Source organism: Antennarius striatus, chromosome 12 (assembly GCF_040054535.1).
Source record: "Antennarius striatus isolate MH-2024 chromosome 12, ASM4005453v1, whole genome shotgun sequence".
In the NCBI taxonomy this organism is placed as follows: Eukaryota; Metazoa; Chordata; class Actinopteri; order Lophiiformes; family Antennariidae; genus Antennarius; species Antennarius striatus.
The window spans coordinates 14852611-14875875 of NC_090787.1; the positions used below are offsets into that span (position 1 = coordinate 14852611).

The 23265-nt window shown below is 39.5% G+C and overlaps 1 protein-coding gene across 1 annotated transcript; it reads right to left on the bottom strand.

Moving 5' to 3' along the window:
• Positions 1-4273: 4273 nt before the first annotated feature.
• LOC137605317 (protocadherin-17-like) lies at positions 4274-15334 on the bottom strand. Its single transcript, XM_068329893.1, has 4 exons — positions 12866-15334; positions 11655-11713; positions 11337-11506; positions 4274-5071 (listed from the first exon to the last, which is right to left on the bottom strand). The coding sequence occupies exons 1-4, from the start codon at positions 15332-15334 to the stop codon at positions 4494-4496; spliced, it is 3276 nt and encodes a 1091-aa protein (XP_068185994.1). The 3' UTR covers positions 4274-4493.
• Positions 15335-23265: the final 7931 nt, after the last annotated feature.

Here is a 23265-nt window from a genome sequence, read left to right on the forward strand (position 1 = left end):
TTAGGGTTCAGGATGTTTCAGCATATGACAGAGCGCATTAGCTTTCCACTTTGTGCAGACATTGGCCCACTTTTGTCACTTAAAAGGCGTGTACGGGGCTATTTTTGCCCAATTAAAGTGAGGAAAGTGTGTCATGACCTAGTAACACACAGTGAAACCTGTGTGAAGTCTTGCCTGAACGCTCCCTCATGCTATATCCTTTCTTGGCTCTAAACATTAATCATGATTGACAGACTTGCATGTATCTGAACTCCTCCCAAAGGAGAATGCCATAAGTAACACCTTTTTAACAGGCTCTCAAAATAAAATGGCTGTGTATAGTCTGGAATCTTTCTGTCGGACAGGGTCAATGAAAGGGGTGTTAATTCCTGTGGGTCTGAATGAAAACTAAATGCAGTCAACGGTGTAATACTTCTCTAGGAACTGGAGCAAAACAATTTTTAAAGGACAGGATTTTGTAAAACCCTCACAGGCTGACCTGTCAAATCCGTCTGCTGTTAAAAAAGGAAAATGTATTGTAAAAAGTGCAATTGCTTCACCAAATAAAGATCTTATATTGAATACAAATTTAGCTAATCATGGTAAATACTTTTTTTTTTAAATTCCATGTTAGTGTATCCTGACTTTAAAAGTTCATTAATGGGTTTATTACATCTATTATCTCTTTTACAGGGTTTTCATAACCCTTCTATTTTTTCAAGGTAGTTTTGTTTTTCAATGAAACCAATCTAAATTTTCATGAAAGCTCAGCGATAAGAAGCTGTGAAAAAGAGACGGCTTATATTTAAATATCACTGAGTAGCATAATGTTGAAGTAATACTGATTCACATAACCCATTTGGTGCAGTATACTTTCAACTTATGTAAATTATTTTAATATTTTTGAAATTCAACTGGTTCTCAATATCAACTCCAATAGCATGTAGTGAAATATAAAGCTACTGCTCTTTAGACCACAAACATGTGAGCATACCTGCAGCTGTAACCTCCATTAAAGCCAATACACATTTTACAGTTTATTTTTTCATAAACCAAATGGTATATTGTAATTTATTATATTATTGTGATGTAGTTGTTTTCACTCTTTATACTAGGCTAAACTCAGCTTTATCAATGTTTTAAGGCATTTAAAAAACAACAAATAAGCTTTTATCTAAGTTGCCAACACATCTCCACTTCTTTAACATATGTACAACAACCAAATGGCTAAATTTTACACCTTTGATGGATCATATAATGTGATACCAACATTTACACAGTTGGACCCTAAAACAGTGTAAATATCTTATATAATAAAATCCTAATACATAAAAGAGGGAGCAAGACAAATATTAGCAACAATAAAAGCTTTGAGTACTTTCTAAATCATTTAATTAAAATGACTGCCTGCGTTAATGAATGACTGAATAGCATAATTGTGTATGTTATATAAAGTGATTTTCAAAGTAGCTGCTCTTTAACGTTAAATTCAGAGGAATCAAATTTACATTACCTAATTGGGTAGCTGTTTATGTGCTTGTCTGTCTTCTGGTTGAAAACAAATATGCAAATAAACCTGGAAGAAGCATTTTAATATTCTTACCCTTAAGGCATGCAGGCTGTGTTCAATGACATCTCTCACTTAAAATGAAAACTACACACACCATGTTGTTTATGTATGGTGTTTGCTACCATTTACCCACCGATAGTTCTCAGCCAAGTGGAACCATCTCCCATACCATTTGGTGGAGGTGGAAGACAAGCTCTTAATCGGCTGTGTTATTGAATTATTGAATTAAAAGCTTAAGTACTCAGGGTGAGCATGTCAATTTTCCACAACTGAATGGTACACCACTCATTCCATTTTCATCTGAATAGATCATTTGTGTATGTAAAATGTAGAAGAATTGAGGTATTACACAGATCACTTTCATTGTCTGTAATTCCCTTTCACTGTGACTGTAATCATTCTGAGAGACAAGTCATATTCATCCAACACTGCATGCTAGCCCTTAATCTGCATTCAGCTCTCCTCAACAACATGACACTTTTTCTTACCATGCAGCTATACTGTAGTTCAGCCTTCATTAAGACAGTTTTCTTTAAAGTGAATTTTGCATCATTATGGCAGAAGAGGATGTTTAACCTGCTTCACAACATTGTGATGTAAAACAATGATATAGTGAGAAGAAATCGGAGAAGTAAGTGTCGCAGCAAATGGTTCAACCCTTTTCTACTTGACATTCCGCTCACCTGTCTTCATCTCTCGTGTTCTGAAACCCTGGGACTGATAGGCTACAGATAAAATGATGTGATGTTCCTGTCTGTATTTCAGTGGGATGAGCTGCTGTGACCCACGCAATCTCCCTCTCAAAGAGTATTTCAACTTATGCAGATGAGCTCATCAGAGCTGCCTGCTGAGATGAGACATCTAGGTCTGGAATTGTGTCAATACCAGCACCAAAACAAATGCAAATCAAAATCCAAATTAATGTGTTTTCCCTGAGGAGAAACTGAGTCGTACTTATAGTCAGCTCTCAGTAGATGACAGGATTCTGTTATCCCGAGCTCATGAAAAACAAGGCATTCTCAAACTGCTCACTGAGCCTGGGTACAAAAAGTCAGTGTCTCCAGAAGGAGAAACTAAACTAAGTAAAAAAAAAAAAAAAAAAGAGGGTTCTTGTGTGATTGTTTTACAGAAGACATTTCTACGTTTCCAGGATTCCTAAGTTTAGTTGTCTGTTTTGGTAAACATACTTATATTATATATAAATTATGTCAAACAGTTGTAGAGGATGTGCTCTGAGCTTTTCAAATAATGTTACCCAGGTCACAGCAATATCTACATCCTAGTTGCTGACTTGACTGCTTCAGAAGCAGCCTCGTAAAAATATCACAAAATGTTAGGTTTGGGAAAGAATTACCAGATCGCAGCGGATCACGCTGTTCAAAATATTCTGTGACCTTTCATCACTATGCCTACCATTCTTTTAAAATTGAATAGTAAATAATGAATAGAAACTAAAAAAAAGTCCTAACCTTGAAGTTTTCTTCATGGAGATGTTGATTTTATTGATATATGCTTTCATTCTTTATCTCCACGTGATAACCTTTAATGCGCTAGTTGCTCAATTCACTCCTGCTGCAACAACCGACTTTCCCCCCACACAAACAATTAAAATGTAATTCTATCTAATCAAAGAAATCACTACAAAACGTTTTTGCTCAAATCTGAAAAAAGCCAAACAAGTGATGTCACTTTCATTTTTGTTAGACTCATATTTTGTAATTTGTGAGAAACAGTCTTAAATGTTTAATGAAAACAAGACAATGACGTGAATTATTACCACTACTGCTGTTGTTACGGTCATTATATTATTAGTAGTAGCAAAGGGCTGCCCACCCAGTTCTGTGAGTTTCTATCTCTTAAATGTGTCTGCTCTTCAATATCGCCAACTGCTTGCTCATGGGGAAAATTCTGGGTCTCTGTTAAACAGAGTACGGTTTAGACCTGTTCTTTCAGAAAGTGCCATGAGATAACATTTGTTGATACTTGGCAGCATATAAATAAAATTTGAAACACGAATTGAGCTGAGGAAGTCAACCAATCATCTTACCAATGCACAGTGCCCACTTTTATTTGAGTTCTGAAGTATAAATAGGTGTGTAGAATCTAAACTACTGCTGATAACATGTGCTGGCATACAGTGTGTAGCTACAGTTGGCAAGTCTCTAAAGCTTTTTTATCACTAACACATTCTAAGCACCTTGTATAAACATAAAGCACTTTCTCACATAAAAACATCTTCAGAATGTGTCACCGGTCAAAAATAATTGCCTTCCATATGCACAGTGTATACAAATTTAATAAAATACACAACAAGTACAGTAGGCCACATCCACGTGTAAACTCATCTTATTTTCACACAAACTGCAGAAGACAACAATAAAATTACAAATACATTCTTAAAAAATTGTTATTATTGGAACCTTGAATGGTTTTATGAAAAGGGATGTCCCCTGTTGCACCACCAGTAACAGTTCATAAGACACTTTACTTTTGTATTTAACTTCACTGATATGTATTTCAGTTGTCTGTGATGTTCAAAGAGATGTTTCTTAAACACTAAATGGAGACAGAAAGCACCACCGTACAAAAGCAGACAGGACTCAATAGCTTAACAGTAGCAATTTGTTCAACAGCCTCACAAAATCGGAGCTCGAAATGTGTAAAATACAGACATCTAAATTGACAGGTACAGTACACCGTGAAAACACTTGAAGTCAGGTAAGCACTGATGTCGTCCCAAACCTTCACAGCAGTCAAGGACACATATTTCACTTAAACACAACAGGTCACAAACTCATAAAAAAAACACACAAAGCAGATGGTTTTTGGTTATACAATGCACGTCTGGACACCTCTGTTGGTCAAAATTAATCACCTCCTCATTAATCTGTGATGTCATCTTCAAAGCTCTGGCAGGGGAGAGCAAGCGGGATCAGCTGACTTGTCAGTTACCAGAGTCCAGAGGATCCAGAGCGTAATCTGAACCCCCACACTCCTGGCTGATGACAGAGCTGTGAATGAGACTGCTGGACATGGACTTGGGTCTGAGCTCACAGGTCATGTAGGAGGGCTCCTCCATTTCGGTGTGCAGCGGGGAGCACTGGCCATCTGGAGGTCCATAGGCACTGATGTCGGAACCACCTTCCCTCTCCTCTGTGGACTCTTGGTTGGCCAAATCCAGGGGTACGCTGCTCTTGGTGGGACTACTGGATGCAGACGGACTCTCCTGTAGCGGTGGACTTAGTGCATGCTGTGATTTTAAGTAAGGTTTGACATTGGCCACTAGGATAGTACTGTCCCGCTGTTCCTTTCCAAAAGTGCTGAGGGTTTTTCTGCTGCTGCAGCTGATGGTGCCATAAATCTCTGTCTCTACCATGGCATCCATTCCCACCGGGATGAAAAGGTTGGTGCGATTATCGGCACTGTCTGCTTGGCTTCCTACCCGTAACTTTGGCATCCAGCATCTGTCAGAATGTCCCAGTGCACGACATTCATCTGTGCAGTGGACTGATTTGTCTTGCTCTGCAAAAACAGTTAAACATTTGTTATTGGACGACACTGGGTTGAGAACAAATAGCCTAGAAGAAAATGTTGAAGACATTCTAAAGAATGAGCAACAATAATAAAACACTAAAATACACATAACTCGCTGTATTCTTAAATTTTACTTTAGTACACTAGCTACAGCAGGTTTCTGTAATAACTGTTTAGTATGCACCAGGAGAATTTTTATGAATATAATAAGAACCAGCAGCTTGTTGCAACACTTGTGAGAACATTCAAATGTAGTAATATTGTTTTGATTTAATAAGGTTGATGCTTTTCTACTCCAGAAATCACCCAAAGTATAATTTTAAAATAATGTCAGATGAAAAAAAGTTCATTTTCTCTCATTTTATGGTCAATGTAGCAAATGAGTGACTTATCCTACTCATAAAACCATTTCCCTCTGCTACTCTCAACAACTTGTGTAGGTGTTTCCTGGAAAACATCATCTGGTGCAGAGGAAGTGATGTTTCTCATTTACATTTCCAGCTGCAGTTTGAGTTGAATTCACAGAAAAACAACAGTAAAATTTCCCGAGCTTTCTACATGAACATGAGTGAAGTTCATCAGTGTTAGATCAGGGCATTGATAACATTGAGGGTGCTATAGTATATATATTGTTGGCTTTAATGATGAAAAAGTAAAAGTTAGGACATTTTAATTGAATGTGCATTTGTAATTTGGAAATATTAACCGATAATTGGAGCACAAATCCTCACTGATTTGACCTCTGGTAATTTTTGTTATTACTTTGACGGACTCTGTGTTCTCGGTTCATTTGCATTTCACTACCATTTTTCATTTCACTCAGTATTAATACATTTATATAAAGACTTGTCCTTGCTTTAGAAAGACCTTGTAAATACTTGTTAACAGTTTCTTCACGCAGCATAAAAGACGCCAAACTTCTGTGTATGTATGAAGTGAAAAGTATATTCTACTTAATTTCTTTTTATTAGAAGAAATGCATTGATCATAATAGGAGCTATAAACCTTTACATTTAAATAGTGTGTTACCTCAGTGACGGTTACAGTACTTATTGACGATTGGGGGTAGTTTTCTAAGTGAGGGGAGGTCATTTAAGACACTTGCAGAAAGCATGCACCCTTCTAATCTTGACAAAATGTTTTTGGTTGAAGCACATCCCTGATTATACAGCACTGATCAGCTCACATAGTTTTCCTCTGTGATAAAAAGCTTCTCTATCATGTGGCATCAGAAGCCATCAGTAGAAGGAGACTAACTGTGAATGAGGAACTTATCTCATTTTCAAACCTGGCTCTAATAAGGCTGGCAATATGGAGTGTGGAAAAAGGGACGGCTATAGATGATGGAGATCCTCCTGAAAGAGGTGGTTGGATCCTCATGTTCACAGGCAACAAAATCTTCCTCACATACCAGCGTCGACCAGTTTTCATGCTTAAACCCAAGGGGGAAGATGAAACCAAGAGAAAAGACAACATCTCTGTGCCACAACCCACAAGAGATGTGAAAAACAGCATCATGTGTCACACTACAAGCTCATTTGCAAGAGTACAGGCCTCCACTATCAATTAGGCTACTGCTGTTCAAGTCCATGAACACCCACACAAAAAAAACACACACACAGCCACACAAACACACAGATTCACAAACACACAAACATGTACAGCCTTATAGGAAAAAATGGAACTGTTAATTATTCTCTGACTGGATGGAGATTTAACACATTTAATTGGGCTGTTAATGGTACACTGCAGCAATTTTAGAGACGTCATAAAGAACACTTATTCTAAAAGACAACTTTCTACAATTTAGCAAATTTGTCCTTTATGGCCTGCACTTATTTCTTTGGGACATTATGTGTTTTTATGTGGGCAGTCATTTTAGGATGATGGTCGTCATTTTGTATCATCTAACTGCAGGCAGAACTGTCATGTTTTTTTGCTATCTAGGGTGTCTGAGAAACACCTTACGAGGTGTCTCGCTGCATGTATGCACACATTTCTTTTGATAAACTGCATTTTCAGCATGGATAACCTCTCCTTTTCAACAGCATACTAAATTGTAAGCAATGTATTTGCTCTGCAGTTGAACCCAACAAAAGTTGTGGGCACACTTTATCCACCTGCTTTGTTTGCACATAAAGAATACCGGGCTCATAAATACAAATTGCCTGCCTTTCCTCTAAAAGTAAGGAAGTAAGGATGCATGTAAGAAGTGAGAAATGTAGCTTCCTTCTCATCTCATCTCAACCTTCTCATGAGAGCTGCACAAGTGCTGTACTGATCAGAAACAGAGAAAATGGAGGCACACAGACATTGGAGGTGAAGCGAACATTAATTTTCCTGGAATCTGGTATTAAGCCGGGCAGTGTTAGATTGATGTGGGTGGATGTATATATTGGACAGATTGCTGAAAGTTTGAAAGAGAGGTGGATGGTATTAAACTTTACACTCAACAGTGTTTTTATTTTATAATATTTGTAACAAATTGTACAGCCGCAAACTGAAAGTGAATGTTGGCAGGCAGATTTCTGACCCAATAACCTGACCTGGAAAGTGAAATAAAAAGCATTAATGTCTGCATGGAAACAACAGTGGTTTCTCTCAGCGAAGTCAAGAAATTGGTTTTAACCAATAGCACAGCCAATGCACTCATGTACCCCATCAACACAATGAAAAGTATCCTCATTCCACATTTACCTAAAAACAGTAATCTTTTCTTATCCATTGGGAGGGAATCTCTGCTCCTGAAATAGCTTTTTAAATAATTGTTTAAAAAAAACAATGAAATGGAAGTGAAAACATGATCTCATCAATGGATGCAATCAATGCTAATTTGACTAAAAAATTTTGTGTGTCTGAGTGAATAAAGTCCAAGAAACAATGGATTATTCTGTTATTTTATTCCAAGAACCTAGAAATTATACTATTTACTTTTGTAATGGCTGAGTTTAATTTGGACATTTTTTGAAAATCATTCCCATTTCAAATGGATTTTATTGGTAATCTTGATCTCACTTAGCTGTTGTGCATTCCTAATGTAAAAACTGAAACTAAAAGTCTGTTTGTGTCATTTATATATTTGTTTTGACAACATTTGTGTGACAGGTTACTCTCAAGGAAAGGACTCTTAACAACGCTCTTATCTCGTCAAATGAGGGACATTGAAATTAAATGATCATGACAATATGTTATTAGTGAAGAAAAAAAAGAAAGAATTCGAAACAAAAAATAGACCAAAACAATGATCCAATTTCATTTTTTCTTTGTCAAGCCGCCCAGGTGTTTGCAAACTAGAGAAGCATGTTGATTCTATAGTGGAAGCAAAGCTTATTTTTAATAAGTCACAGGCTGTAAGCTCAGTTTTTTATGGTGCAACATTTCCTACAGTACATCTGCCAAGATACAAGTTTTTTAGTCCCTTCAAAAATGTATTTTTTAGGCCACATGCTGTGATTTGTTTTTTCTCCCATTTTATACATTATGCAAATGTTCTCTGCTTCATTCAATGCATAAACTATTCTCAGGACTAAGATGAAGAGAAAATATGCATTAGAGTTCAACACGTATTTAAGAGCAAAAGGGAAACAAAACGATGTCTTTGATTTGACAAAACAGTAACACAGATCATGCATGTAGCAAGTGCTATGCTTTGAAGTGTCTGCACCCCAGATTAGAGTTCTGTGCCCTGTGCATTCGCGTACTCCCATTTTTCTTCTAGTACTACAGAGAAAATGATTTTTTAGGCATAGATATGCGAGGCCAGAACAATGAGAATAAAGGAGGAGATGCAGAGAGATGTTAAGTTCATTTCCATGGTACCTATCAGCTCTAAGGGGGATCGAGCAGATGATGCTGATGCAAAGGGATGTATGTTCATGGAAGGTTCAGTAGAAATGAACTTTTGTCATTGTGCAATTTGCTTGGCTTCCAATAGCAATTTGAGTATGTGTTCATATTTAGATAACATTAAATGCTTAGTAGAGCTGAAGCTTTATGCAGTTTTTCCTGTTATAATCAGACCTTTAGAATCATACGTTGGTTATTTGGTTCCTGGTACACAGTGAGTATAAAAAGCTGTAACTACATTCAATGCTTTGGATGGAAAAATGTATCAGAGTACAGTAAGTAGTTTTATCATTTAACATGATTCAAAAACAAAAATGCAGAGAGAACAGGATGAGGAAGTAAGGTGGCTTTTATCTATTGTGCCTGCCTGTCAGTGGCTTTCCATTTCCATTTTCTGTTCCAACACTGAATGCAATTTGTTGAATAATAGCTCTAAAACATTATACACAATGATGTTATGTAGTCCACTACATTTAATATAGACACATAATAGACTGATGACAAATTGATAAAATAGATGTGATCTTATGGCCAAATGTGAACAGAACAATAACATGTCCTCAGAAACAAAGACTTTGCCTACCCATTATAAATAGAATCAGAGAAAGCCTAGCAGCATACCCACTGTGCATCTGGTGTCTGTGAGAGTGAATAAATATTCAGAGTGCATGATAGTGGAGCCTGCACAGGTGCATATATTACCTGTATCAAAGCAACCAGGAGACTAGAGAGATGGTAAAGGTAAAGACATAAAAGCAATACTACTTAACCCACAAGCTTTTGTGATGGTGCATGTGGAAATCAAATTCTGCGGTATCTCCATTTTGGATAATATCGCTCTCTTGTCAAAATCTGCACAACAGAGCCTTTGTTGTTCAATTATATGCATGTGTATGTGAAATACAGAAGGAGGGTGGCGGTTAGAGGGGGATGGTTTTTAGCGCATAATGTACATTTTCCAACTAACAGTATGCAGATAGTGACACCACATTCAACCTGCCAACACAGCGAGATAAAAATATTAAATCTAACCATTAGCTGTGGTTTTAACAATATTTGTCTCATGCCAAAATAGGTGGCATTAGCAAAACAAAAAAACTACTAATATGAAGACTGATGCCCCACTTCTTTGAATCTTACAAAGGCGTGTACATTAACTCATATTCCTGATGAACATGTATTACTGCCACACATGTAGATATTCTGTCTTGCATGTACAAAACGTCTTTTTCAATATATGTCCTAATGACTGGCCTTAGAACTTGAGCTGAATCAGATTCAGAAATGTGTTGCGAAAAAAAAAAACTGTGACTGAATTTACACCTCCCACAGAGCCATGTTTGGTCTGCCATAATTCCTCATAGCACACACTCGCACAAACAAACACACTCACACATACACACTAAAGTGAGACAGATAGAGAGAAACTCACATATTATTCTGGCAGCCGCAAGAGTGGCTCCATCTCTGCTCTCCTGAGCACACCACAAACTAACAGTTCATAGCAATGTAAATGGTGTTGAAAGTACTGCATTGGGACCTGATGACCAGAGCCACTCTCTTCCAAAGCTCACATAAGGAAAAGAGAAACATCACTACTTCTCTCAAGTCCCCCATTATCTTTTATCTTACCGGTGAGAGTAGCTTTCATATTTTCAGTTTATATTATATCCAAAAGCTAAATATAACAGTCCCTCTTAGGTCAGGCAGGTTTCTACAGATTGACAGTCAACTATCTTTATACTCCTGGCAGTACGGATCGTTTCAGATTAGCGAAATAAAATACAACATTTCTATTTTCAGTTGTAAAGCAAAGCTCCTCTCACAACAGTCTAACCACTGCAAACCTGATAATAACTGCGAAAAACTTTCCAAGCAAAAGGTGGAAAGACTCTGTCATGTTGCACCAGAAATACCTGTCATTCTGTACTGCAAGTGTCTATCCTGCTTTCTTGTCTGTCGTGTTCTTCAAGACATGCATGCAGTGAATCAAATAATGATGTGAATAAAAGAGACACAGACGGAGGCACTCTTTGCCATGCATATGAGTGTGTTTGATGGCAAAATGAGACAGAAAATGTTTGAACATTCTACATTCAACCAAGGGATTATTTTATCATTTAAAACTACCATCCGCCTTCCAATCCAGTGCCTTCATGCCATGTTTGAAACTTAGCTCAGGTTGTGCGCAAATGTAAAGAAGCACAGACTAACCGTACTTGCATCGGTAAGAGGACGGCTTTACCTCGTAAATATCCATTTCCCCTCATTCACTCAGGGGTCAGCAGACCTCTGCTTAAACCATCAAGCTGCTTGTATGGTCTCAGTGCGTAAAGTATGAACAATGTCTGGTACAATAGTTAGGTAGTCATCTTCAAGTTGTCGGGAAGAGTGTGCATCCACTCACCCTGTTCAAAAGGCTGACCATTAACTGCCGTTGCTTTCATCTTGAGGGCCTCCCTAGCAGACGTGTCGCAGTGTGAGCCTTTATTAGTATCCTGGTCACTATCAGCTTGGTCACTATCACCATGGCCACTGTCTCGGAGGCTTGCTCGTTCTGCATCCTTAAATGTTGAGCTGCAGCAGAGACGAAGGAGGGGGGAAAGAAATAACTTGCCATTACCTATGCGTGAGCACTCCCATTTGATAGCCATGGTCAGCTGGCTTGATAGAAGAATGAAGAAGCTGAATGCAATGGCCAAGAAGCTTTGAAGGGAACTCTTACCTTTGAACAAATGGCTGCCTGCTGCCTGCGTAATTGGGTTCTGATGGGAATTTTTCGGTCTAGAAAAGAAAGGAAAATACAATTTTTGCTTCGGCCGTGTTAAAGGTTTAATTCATTTTCAACAATAGCCAGACGAACATGTGATTCCGCCGGCAATGAAAATAGCCTTGTCTTTTTTTTGAGATTCTAATATTGCTGTTATCGTGCTGAAAATACGTAATTAAAAGCCACAGAGCATCTGCCAGTCTTAACGGCAGTATAAGAACAAATCTCTGTTGTGACCATATGTGGCTCTTTGGCAGTGCAAAGGAGTAGAGCATTATCCACTGTCATCAGCATCCCTTTTTCCCTACCCTGAGAATAATGTGTTTGTGTTGATCACACCCACATACACCAGCAACTGGTGACAGTGCCAGGCCTTGTCATCTGTGTTATCATCTCCAAATGAGACTGCAAGTCTGTCCTAGATATTTACATCGTTTACAACAGTTAATTCTGCTGTGCTAAACATCGCGACAAGCCCATGTTGTCAAATTAGCATTTTAGCTGGCTTGTGTGCACAACCCTGAAATCTATATAGGACTAGGGTGTAGCCCATTAATGGTCTTATCATGCCAACTTCATATGCAGATGGGCAGATCTGGCATATAATTGTGGGGAACGAAAAATGCGATTGTGAGGTTATGCTGCCTGCATCTAGCTGTCTGTAGCACACTGGTTCAGTAATGTGATCGGACAAGCTGCTCAAACACCTGTCCAGTCCCACATTTCAGGCAAGGTTTTCTTTTCATTCTTTACCAGTTGATCTGGCAGGGCCACAGCAGCCTTGTTCAAGACTCACAGTGTTTGCATGTGTAACTGAGAAGACTTTCTAATTATGCGAACCACCTGTGCCATTTTGCATAAGAAGAGTTTCAATAGAACACTTTCTAAAACGATTGCAATCCAGAAAATCACGTTACAAAATAATGTTTCATCAAATGCCATTTACGTCATATTAACACATTCCAAGTTAACATATCGTGAAGAGAATATTTCACAGTAGCAGAGCAGGTAAAGATAATGTGATAATAATGATGTCTGCTTACAGTGACAGAGTTTTTCTTTTACAGTAGACTATTCGTCTTTTGTCAGATTTGCATGGCAAAGCTGTGTGTGGAGATAAGTGTGAATAAAGGGCAGATAAAGAATACAGTGCAGCATCTTCTTACCTGGATCACTGACATCCTATTCGCCGGAGTATCTGTGCTAAGCCCGGCAAAGCTGGAATGGCAAGCTGCCCTGGGGACTGTCAGGCTGTTTGGGGTGGTTTTCAGGTACATGACCTCTGACCTGGGCAGTGTGAGTGGTAGAGGACTCTGGTAGTCAAAACATATTGGTGAAGTGATGAGCGACGGGCTGCTCACCACATTCATTCGGCTTGCAGGATCTCTCTCCTCCATCTCACTCTGCACCAGCATGATGTCACTCTTGTTGATCCTTTTCTTTTTGCCTTTCCCCACTGGAGGATTGGAGTACTCAGTCATGCGGCAGTTATAATTCCCAGTCTCCTTATCTTGATGCTTGGACTTGACAGCAATGGCAGTCATGACTGCTAAGAGCATGACAGAGATAATGCAGAGGGTAACTATGAGGGGCAGGGATACATCCCAGTGCTGCTGTTCCCCGCTCGCTCTGGAACCCCCTCCTGCTGCTGTCTCCGTGTTCACCTTAATGATCAGCTTAGCCACGGCAGATAAGGAGGGCTTGCCATGATCAGTTACCTTCACCACCAGTTCAACCACTGGGGCAACTTCTTCCCAGAGCGCATGGGCAATTCTGACCTCTCCTCCCACTGGATCAATCTCAAACAGGTGGTCATCGTTCCCCTCAGTGATCTCATAGGTCAGATGGCCACTCTCTCCGTGGTCATGGTCCACCGCCTTCACCGTAGTCACGATGTATCCGATGCCAACGTTTCTAGGCACTGGGATTTCTGCTGTATCATTTAGCAGAAGGGGTAAAATTATAACTGGGAGATTGTCGTTGACGTCAAGTACATTGACCCTGACTGTTGATGTGCTCTCCATGTGAGGGGATCCTTCATCTTTAGCTTGAACTTTGAACTCAAAGGATTTTGTTTGCTCATAATTGAAAGACCTTGAGGCATATATGGCTCCATTGGTGGGATTAACAGATACGTAGGTGTACACTGAAACATCTCCTATGTGTGACGGCAAAATAGAGTAGGATACAGTTCCATTGCGACCAACATCTGGGTCGTGGGCTAGAACCGAGCCCAAATACTCCCCTGGGATGTTGTTCTCAGGCACCTGTAGCACATAGACCGTTTTTGTAAACCGTGGTGCATTGTCATTCTCATCCAAGATTTTCACAGTGAAAGACTTTGTGTAGTTCAAAGAAGGGATCCCATTGTCTCTCGCCACTATAGTGACATTGTACTCATCTTTGAGTTCCCTGTCCAGAGGTCTGTCCGTAAGCAGGGTGTAAAAATTATCATTGTTTTCCTGCAGTCTGAATGGTACGTTCCCCAACACCCTACACTGAAGTTGACCATTTCGGCCCGAATCTTTATCTGTCACTCTAACTAGTGCTATGACAGATTCTGGAAGTGCTGCTTCACTGATGGCTCCCTGCCGAACAGAAACAAAACTTATTAGTGGCGAATTGTCATTTTTGTCAAGCACTTTCACAGTAATTTTACAATGGCCTGGTATCGGGTTAGGTCCAAGATCCTTGGCCTGCACATCAAATTCTAGGACTGGATTCTCTTCATAGTCGATTTCTCCCAGGACCTTGATGACGCCAGAACTGGGGTCAATGGAGAACAGATCCTGCATTCTCTCAGATGCATATCCAGTAAAGGAATAGACCACCTGTCCGTTGCTTCCCTCATCTTGGTCAGTGGCATTTAAATCTATGAGTACTTTTCCAGGAGGAGAATTCTCTGGAATCTCAATCACATAAGAGGATTTTTCAAAAACCGGGCTGTTGTCATTGGAATCAGTCACCCTGACATTTATTTGCATGGAGCCTGATCTTGGATACTCCCCGCCATCAATTGCTGTGAGCAGAAGGGTGTGATGACTCTGATCCTCTCTATCCAGAGGTCTCTGAACGACCAGCTCTGGATATATGGTCCCATCACCCCTTACTTTTAAATCCAAAGAGAATGTATTGTAATCATCTCTCGTGACCTGGTATGTCTTTATGCCATTCTCTCCTGAATCCGAGTCATGTGCAATAGTCAGAGGAAAGCGTGTTCCAGCAGCTGCATTTTCAGAAATATCAATATTTACATGATCTGAAGGAAAACTGGGCGAGTTGTCGTTGATGTCCTGTATATCAATCTTGATCATGCATATTTCCTTGTCGTTGGCAAAAACCTCCATAGAGAGCTGGCACTTTGGGTTGCGCCTGCATAACGTTTCCCTGTCAATCCTTTGTTTGGTGAAGATTAGTCCACTCTCCGGGTCAACATCAACCAGGTGTGGTGCAGAATTCTCCAGCACTCTGAAGTTGGATTTTTTTCCTCTTTCCAAGGTCCCATATCCGGCATCTTTTGCTATATTTCCTATAACAGTGCCGGGTCCTTGTTCCTCTGGGACTGAGTAATTGAGATTCTTCAGTGTTAGGGCTTTAACCCATAACAGAAATAAAATGGGTACAGACAGACGCATCCCTTCTACTAGATATGCGGTAGTGGATGAGAAAAGAAAAAAAAAAAACCCTCTTTGACTTTCAACCTGTTGATTACGGCAAAGCTAGAGGACTAAACCTAAACCAGGCATGTGGTTGACGCAGATCCCACAATAATTAGGCATTACATCGATTTTTGAAACGAAACTGGCTTCAAACTGGTATTTTGACCTCTTTCACATGCCGCTCCGTCTATGATGAACTCTTTCTGTAAACAAAGATGACCGCCCGACGACACCTAATGCATGAATTAAACATCAAATCCAACATAGTGTAGAAGAAATATGCTTTGTTTTGTTTTTTTTTGTGTTTTTTTTTTTCCCTTACGGGGAGGTATAATGAATAATCGATGATAATTAAGTATTAATATTCCCTACTGCATCCAAGGTTAAAGCGTTTGAATCGCCGTGGTGAAGGTTAGATCGGAGCCTACAAAAGCGCATTGCCCTCATGCGACATCTACACCTAGACTACAGAAAATCCTGACATGCCCGTTCAAAATGCAGCATTGTCCGTTGTTACCATTCACGATGCATTTACTTTTTCCCTGTGCGGCACACTGTTGCATATGGGTTCTGCTCATGAAGCACACAGCGGCTGCACATGGCACAAAGTAGAACACAAGCAGGGTATAAAAGCTGTTAATCCCGTCCAACCTTTTGTGTGCCCGTCATTCAAGAGCATCTATGGCACGGTTGCGACTTTTACCCGATGATTGTCCTATAATCAGTCCAGTAATCCCATAATCCAGTCCAATTGGACCCAGTGCTTTATCATTCTTCATTCGGACAACGCTCATCTGCGCTTCCTCCGTCAACGTAGCCAAAATGAAATTTAAAAAAAAATAATAAAAAATAAAAACGCGCAAAATGGTGTTGGAAGATTTGAGATAATCAAAAGCAATCGCCTTTTCCTGCGCTCAGTTCTCTCCGCGTCAACTGTTGAAACCTGCTCCCTCCGCGGTGTGATCTGAACGGGATCCTCTCGACGCCTTTATAGCAGACTCCGGTGTCTTTCTTGGTGCATTTAACATAGTTTCTGATCGTCTTCCAGCAAATGAGTGAACAGTGACAGATCTTGCCTTGAGGGGGTTTCTCCAATAGGTCTGGCAAGATCGCATGAAGAAGGGCTGTTCTAGTGCTACGTGATTCATTTACTGATGTGCGCGCACAGAGCAGCAGCATCACAGGGAGAATGTGCTGCTGGATGTTGTTCCTAATGCGTGTGGATGTGAACCAGGGTTTATGAATACATCGATGAAGTGTGTTTGAATTGGGATGTAGTAAAAGTGGATTCAATGGAAAAGTGGAGGAGATAGGCAGCACAGTGGAAAAACATGTTAAAATTAAAGGTTAACTGAGTTTATTCCCCTTGAGCGGATGTTCTCAGTACCAGTGGAACTCTTTGGATATTCAGAACTAAAGATTCCTATCAATAATTGAAACAATACCACCTGTCTCCCTTATCATTAGGAGCCAGAGCATAAAATAAAAGACAGACCGTGGGTGTAGTCGGGATAATCTTTTCGAAGGACATAAGAGAATTACTTATGCTTCTGAAAAAAACAAGGCGTATTTCACAGCTCAAATATCACAGCTGTTGGTATAACCTGCCTTCTGCAGCTAGCCTCCAAAAGCCTTTCCACATCAACTTCATATCTCATACTGAAAAGATGGACTGACATTTAGTTCACTCAGAATTTCAACAATATGGCATTTGCATTTGTATTCACACTTGACTAGATCTGAGTGATGCAGGTACCCCGTACAAGTAAATGAGGAGTCAACATAGGGCAAAAACCCATGTGACCTGGTTCCTCATTTAATTCCACGTTGCCCCGGATCTAAATCAACCTTGAGTCGTCCCTGATTTTATTTCTATTGTCTGAAACATGGCTGCCTTCCTCCTCTGGGGAGCATCAACTTGCCTGGCCAGGGTGCAGCCTGTATAAATTGGCCATTTCTGCAGGTAAGAGATAAGGACAACAAAGAGAAAGTAATTATCATTCATTCTATGTTAAAACCCCAGGAAAGAACTGATATTGACAATTGTGTTTGCATTGTCACAGTCACACCATTTAATATGATCTTAGCTCCAAATGACAAGGTGGTCATATTCATAATAAATAGGCTACATCCCAAAACGTAGCTTCAACTGCCTTGCAGAATTCAGTGACAATGTCAGCGATAACATTTTCTAATGAGAGCGCCACACCCACCCCAGAATCAATCAGGACCCCTGCTGATTTTGTTGGTGCTAAAAACACGGGTTGTTTCATGACAAATGAATTTCGCTTGAAAGCACATTATTATATTTGTGTAAAATCATATATGTTTTAACACAACCACAGGTTTAAATGACAAACATGCTCATGTAGGCACACATGCTGTATCTCACCATCTCTTGTATGTGACTCACTTACAACCCGCCGTGATTAGAGGTGAGATTAAATTGTTTATCATTCTGTTTTTGCGCTGTCTGTTTATGGTTGCACCACACCTCAAGCAGCACACTGGAATACTGATGGCGGTGGGGAGGGATGATCATCAACACAACGCCCTGTATTTTGTCAAAGGAGAAGCATGAGGGAATGACTTCTGTTTGAAAAACATTCAGTATGAGATATTGAGTAAATGTGTTAATTTCACACGTTTGATCAGACTTGCGAGGTTTGCAGTTGAATTAAGAACATTGTGTTAATCAGTCACAGAGGGGATGAAAACCAAGATGGGTACACAATACAAATACGATTGTCAAAAAGATACAAACTGCTGCTGTTTGCTCAAGATCAAGATTCAATGCAGAGCCCCTCCAAGATGCCAAGGCCAGTAACCAAAGGAGTGCTTGAGCTAGCCCGCAAAATGCTAGTTTAACTGACAGGCACAGAGTACCCCAATCTGGGCCTTTGAATGGCCGCCGACTTGTCTTGTTAGGGAACCACAGCCGCCTACTGCTGAGTAGTTTAAGAGACTAGCATCGTAAGGGAGCAGATGCTGCCGCGTCTAGTTGGTAGAAATGGGTAATTGTTGATGGAGCTGATCATTTGCAAATGTCAGCAACATTTCTCCATATTTCTGGGGAGGTCAAAAGACACTGGTGGAGAGCACTGTATAGGAACGGGTAAACCAAGCTTATATGCATGCTGAATCACCTGTGTAATCCAGTGGGACACCCTAGCCTGAGACAGTGGTGTGTTCTGACATTCTCACGTAAAACATGAAGAGAACTGGTTGTGACTCTGTACTCTTGTCAGACTTGTAGCTCAAGCACCTCATCAGTGTAAAGTGGCACCCGTCTCTGTATATGATATCCTTCTGCCTGTGGGAGGTTGAGGACCACCTCCAGATTCGAGGTAGTACAGCGGAGGTCTTAACATGAGGACTGGACCTTCAGGCACACCTCAAAAAAGTGACTTAAAAAAACCGCAAGAACTGCCTGTGATCTTGCAGCTAAGAAAACCTTCCATCATATTATCAAAACTAAAAGTATGACATGAAATGATTCTTTCCATTTATGAATAGAGTTGCATTTGGTGCTTGGTAAGATGGGTTTAATAAATCCTGGACCTGTCTGCATTTATGGTGGAGAGAGTTAAGAGCATCTGTCTGTAGAGGATGTGCTTTTTAAAAGGTTTATGCAAATATGCAGTCAAAAACTCTCATATTACCTCCTCATAAATCAGTCAAGAAAACAAGCTTGTGATGCATTTCTGTGATCCAAACAAAAACACTTTAGTATTATAAAACCAACCAGATACTGTCTGGAACAGAATTCAGAGTCTGATCACATCAAATATTTGCAACTGTTCTTATGAAAATAATTTTGAGAAAGAAAACAAACACCATAAGGTGTGATGCAGGTTAATTCTTTGAGATTCTGCACTGACGATAAATGAAAGGAAGACTGAACACGCAGTGATGTTTGCCAGAAGGCAAGTTCCAATGCTTTAAAGCAAGCCAAAAAATTCCAGTGAGTCAAACGTGTCAAATAATCGTTGTTTGACTCTGTGGCACTGGATTTTTTATTCAGAGAAATAAACACAACACCAAAAAATAAATAGTTGAAGTCACCAGTTCTTATTTTCCACTTGCTGCAATGAAAATGAGACCAACACAATGCTGCAACCGAGTCCAAACGTATGTGTTGTAAATATTTCAGCCAATCCATACTATTTACCATTTAATTAAGTATTTTTTATTAAGGAATGTGGATTTGTATCACAAATTATTCACATAATTGTAAATACCATTAGTTGGAAAGGCTACACTATTGCAGTTGTCAGGAAGAATCACCCTCACCGAAATACATTGATTATTCATCTCAGTAATGGCCTCATGTCCTAACTTGTTAAGCTTCAGTAATCTACATCTTAGCGTCTATCTTCTCACACACACACACACTTACGGTAGAGGTAATTCATCGTGGACAATATCACTGTCATATAACATTTTGAAATCCAGGATTTCACTGAAGGTTTCAAGACAAGCTAACGCAGTCCCTACCTGAGAAGAACTAAGAACCATCAAGAAATTTAGCCACAAGTCACAGCTAGTCAGGACCTGCCAAAATCAACACCTCAGCATCTGTACAAGTATGATCTATAAAGACAATCTTTAGTTTCACACTAAGAGATCAATATCAGTCACAGCATGACTGAGAAGGACACAAATGTTAATGATCAGGAGACAGTGAACTACTGAGGATAGACATCAGAGACAGTCAGGTTATAATATCATACTTAAGTCACATGATGGCAATGGAACCAGCATCATGACAGCTGAGACACTCCAAGTGCTGATGAATGCAACTGAAAGCTCTCTAACAGAAATGCAAGAGGATGTGGAGTCATTATTTTGTCAAAGTCCTGTAATTTGTTTGAGGATAGCGAACAATGACTTTTCTTTTCCTTTTTTTTAAAGCTACAACGTGACATTTTCCTTACTCAACACTTCTACGTAGACTCAACACTGGTTGTGTTGATCTCAGTATGATGAAACTGGTTTAAAATTAAGCAGCTAAGAGTTACAGTTAATTAAATTCCTGCTATAACATTTTCAAATTTTCACCTAGCTTCAGTACATTGTCCTTTGTCCTCAGTTTGAATAGACTATCTAACACATATGAAGTAAAGCCTTAAAAATACATATATACATATTTTAATGCGTTTATTTGATTTGTCATATTTTAATTCTCTGTTACAGAAAGTGTTTTTGATTTATAACACAGGAGCTCCACATATTATCAAGATAAATATAACATCTGTGCCACTCCTGGTGCCACCATCTATATTTCCCTGAGCTGAATCCAGTACACCATCTCATGAAGGTTGTGGCAGATGCCTCATTCTAACTCTTAGCTCAAGTGTCCCACATACAATGTGATGGAATTACTGGTTACCCTGCTCTTAGTACTGGCACAGATGCAGCATGTCAGAAATAAAAACACCTCCAAGGAGAAAATCCAAGGTGCTGAAGAGTTGGAGGGTGGCAAAAGTGAATGCAATTTCAAATGGGAAATAATGGAGGTCATGGTGTTTGATGTTGTAATGCTGGCCACGAAAATGACTTGGCTGATGTTGGAATCAATCATACCTCCATGGCATTGAATGTTAATGAAGACATGTTTGGTTGTTTTTTTAGCATTTTTAATAACAGCGTTAACATCAAACCTAGCCATCCATTGCACCAGAATGAATGAAGTGCAGTTATCTGCTGCTTTGTTGGATGATATCAGCTGACTAAAACAATTATATCTGAACTGTGATGGTTGTTTTTAGTTTGTGCTTTGCGTTCTTGTTGTGAAGAGTGAATGCAAGGTCAAAATGGAGTTTATCCTCTGATATCACCTGCCAGTCCAGACAAGAGAAATGTTCACTCAAGGTGACATTACTTTGGTGTCTGTACGCAGCGTGCCACTTCACCTTTCATTTCCTGTGAGCTAAAATTTACAACTTCTCCTTTGACAGGAGGAGTAAACATCTCTAATACGACCCAAGCAGTGATCTTCTCGAATAAACAAAAGAAAACCTTTCTCAGCCTCTGCAATTCCAGACAGTCCCAAAGAAAACAACACTAAAAGCCGTTTTTCATTTTAAGATACTAGACAAGTCAGAAGCCTTTGAAAATACCTTTCCAAATTTCAAAAAACTAAAATTGTGAATTATGCACAGGATTACTGTAAGGTGAGAGTCATTAGATAAACTGTGCCTACATAATTAGATGGAGAAAATTATAATAGATTGTTATAATGCCAGTGGTTTAGGAGATCTCATGACATTTCCTTATTCATTCTGCAGTAGCACTTGATCACAGGCGGGGAAAGTTATTTAGTATGCAATGGATCAATCACCATCCACAAAAAGTCATTTAAATTAACTTCTCTGGCTGATAGCTATCCTGCAAAGTGGCCGACTGAGGCAAAGAACTATCAGAAAATTAAAAAGGACATAACATTTATCTGTGTGAAATAGGAATGGAACAAAAGTGAGCAAAGCACTGGCCAAGCAAACATTTCAAGATGTTCTCTAACAGATTGCTTATTTTTTCTGTTGCTTATTTAGTGTGTGTATTTGGATGTGTTACTTTCAACAAATTCAAACAATGAAGACCAGACTTTTCTCGCATGCCGGACTCATCGTTCTTGTTATTCATTCTATGTGTTGATGATTTGGCCAGCTGTCTGGAGATTGCACCCAAAGGCGGAACTGACACATATCTGATACAGTAGCTTTAAAATTCATGACGGTTACATTCATTTTTCAGTGAAAAGCCACCAAACTAATTAATTCTTATTAAAAACCAATGTTATAGGACACCTGTGCTGAGCCTGGCTTAAAGGAGTCCAAAGTGAATGTTTGAGTCTCACTAAATAAAAATATTCCAATGGCCATGCAATGCATGTCTAATTGCGGATGAATCATCAAATTAAAATGTCAGGAACTACTGTGGAAGCAGCGGCTGCATACTTAGTGTTTAAATTTATGTTAGCAATTATGCTACTCTAAAGGAAGGTGTAATTTGTGCAGCAGCATTCCAAGAGCAACAGCAAGTTATTAGCTTTTGACAATTCTCAGTCATGTAAATGTCAGGAAGGAAGGAAGACAGCATGCCACCTAGTGGGTAGTGAATAACCCATGTAGCTCACCACCAATTAGTATTAGGCTGTACTGTCAAGTGACAGGAAAGTAATTCATAAATACTGTAGCAACATGAAAGAGGAGGGAAGCCATCCACAGAAGAAAAATAAACTGTCAGTCCCGTACAGATAGAGGAGCATCAATGCAGTCTTTCCAATTACTTCAAGGTTACCTCTGAACCACTAATAACTTCAGGGAACCAGAGAAACAAAACACTGTTAGCTAATTACATAAGCAACTTATTTAGACCGACTGATGCAACACATTATTCTGTTCTCTTTTTTTCTCTCTCTCTCTCTCTTTCTCTGACCGTCTGGCTTTATTTCGGTTTCTCTTCCTAATTTTCTCTTCCAGAAACATAAAGGCTGGCTTCCCTTTGGCAGCTGTCTTCATGACAGTCCACAGTGACACACTCAGACGCTCGCCCAGCTCAGCAGTAAACCACAATCAACCGGTGAACAACTGGCACAGATTTATCATCATCAGCTCAGGAACAAAGCTCTATGTGTGAGCTGACACTCTATTCAGACAGAAAACTGAAGATACTGCCATTACAGTTTAAGACAAAGGTCAAGCAGTCTGGTAGAGGTGAGAGAGCTACACTCGATCTATGGGTGCATTTATGCAGTAATAAACAATGAGTATCCCAGCGGTCGCCTTGCGAGAGGGAACATCACGTTATTGAATAGCTGTACAGTATATAGATGTATACAACAATGAGATCTTTTGTGTTAATTGTGTATTTTTTCGTTGGCCTCTCTGCCACGGGGGAAACAT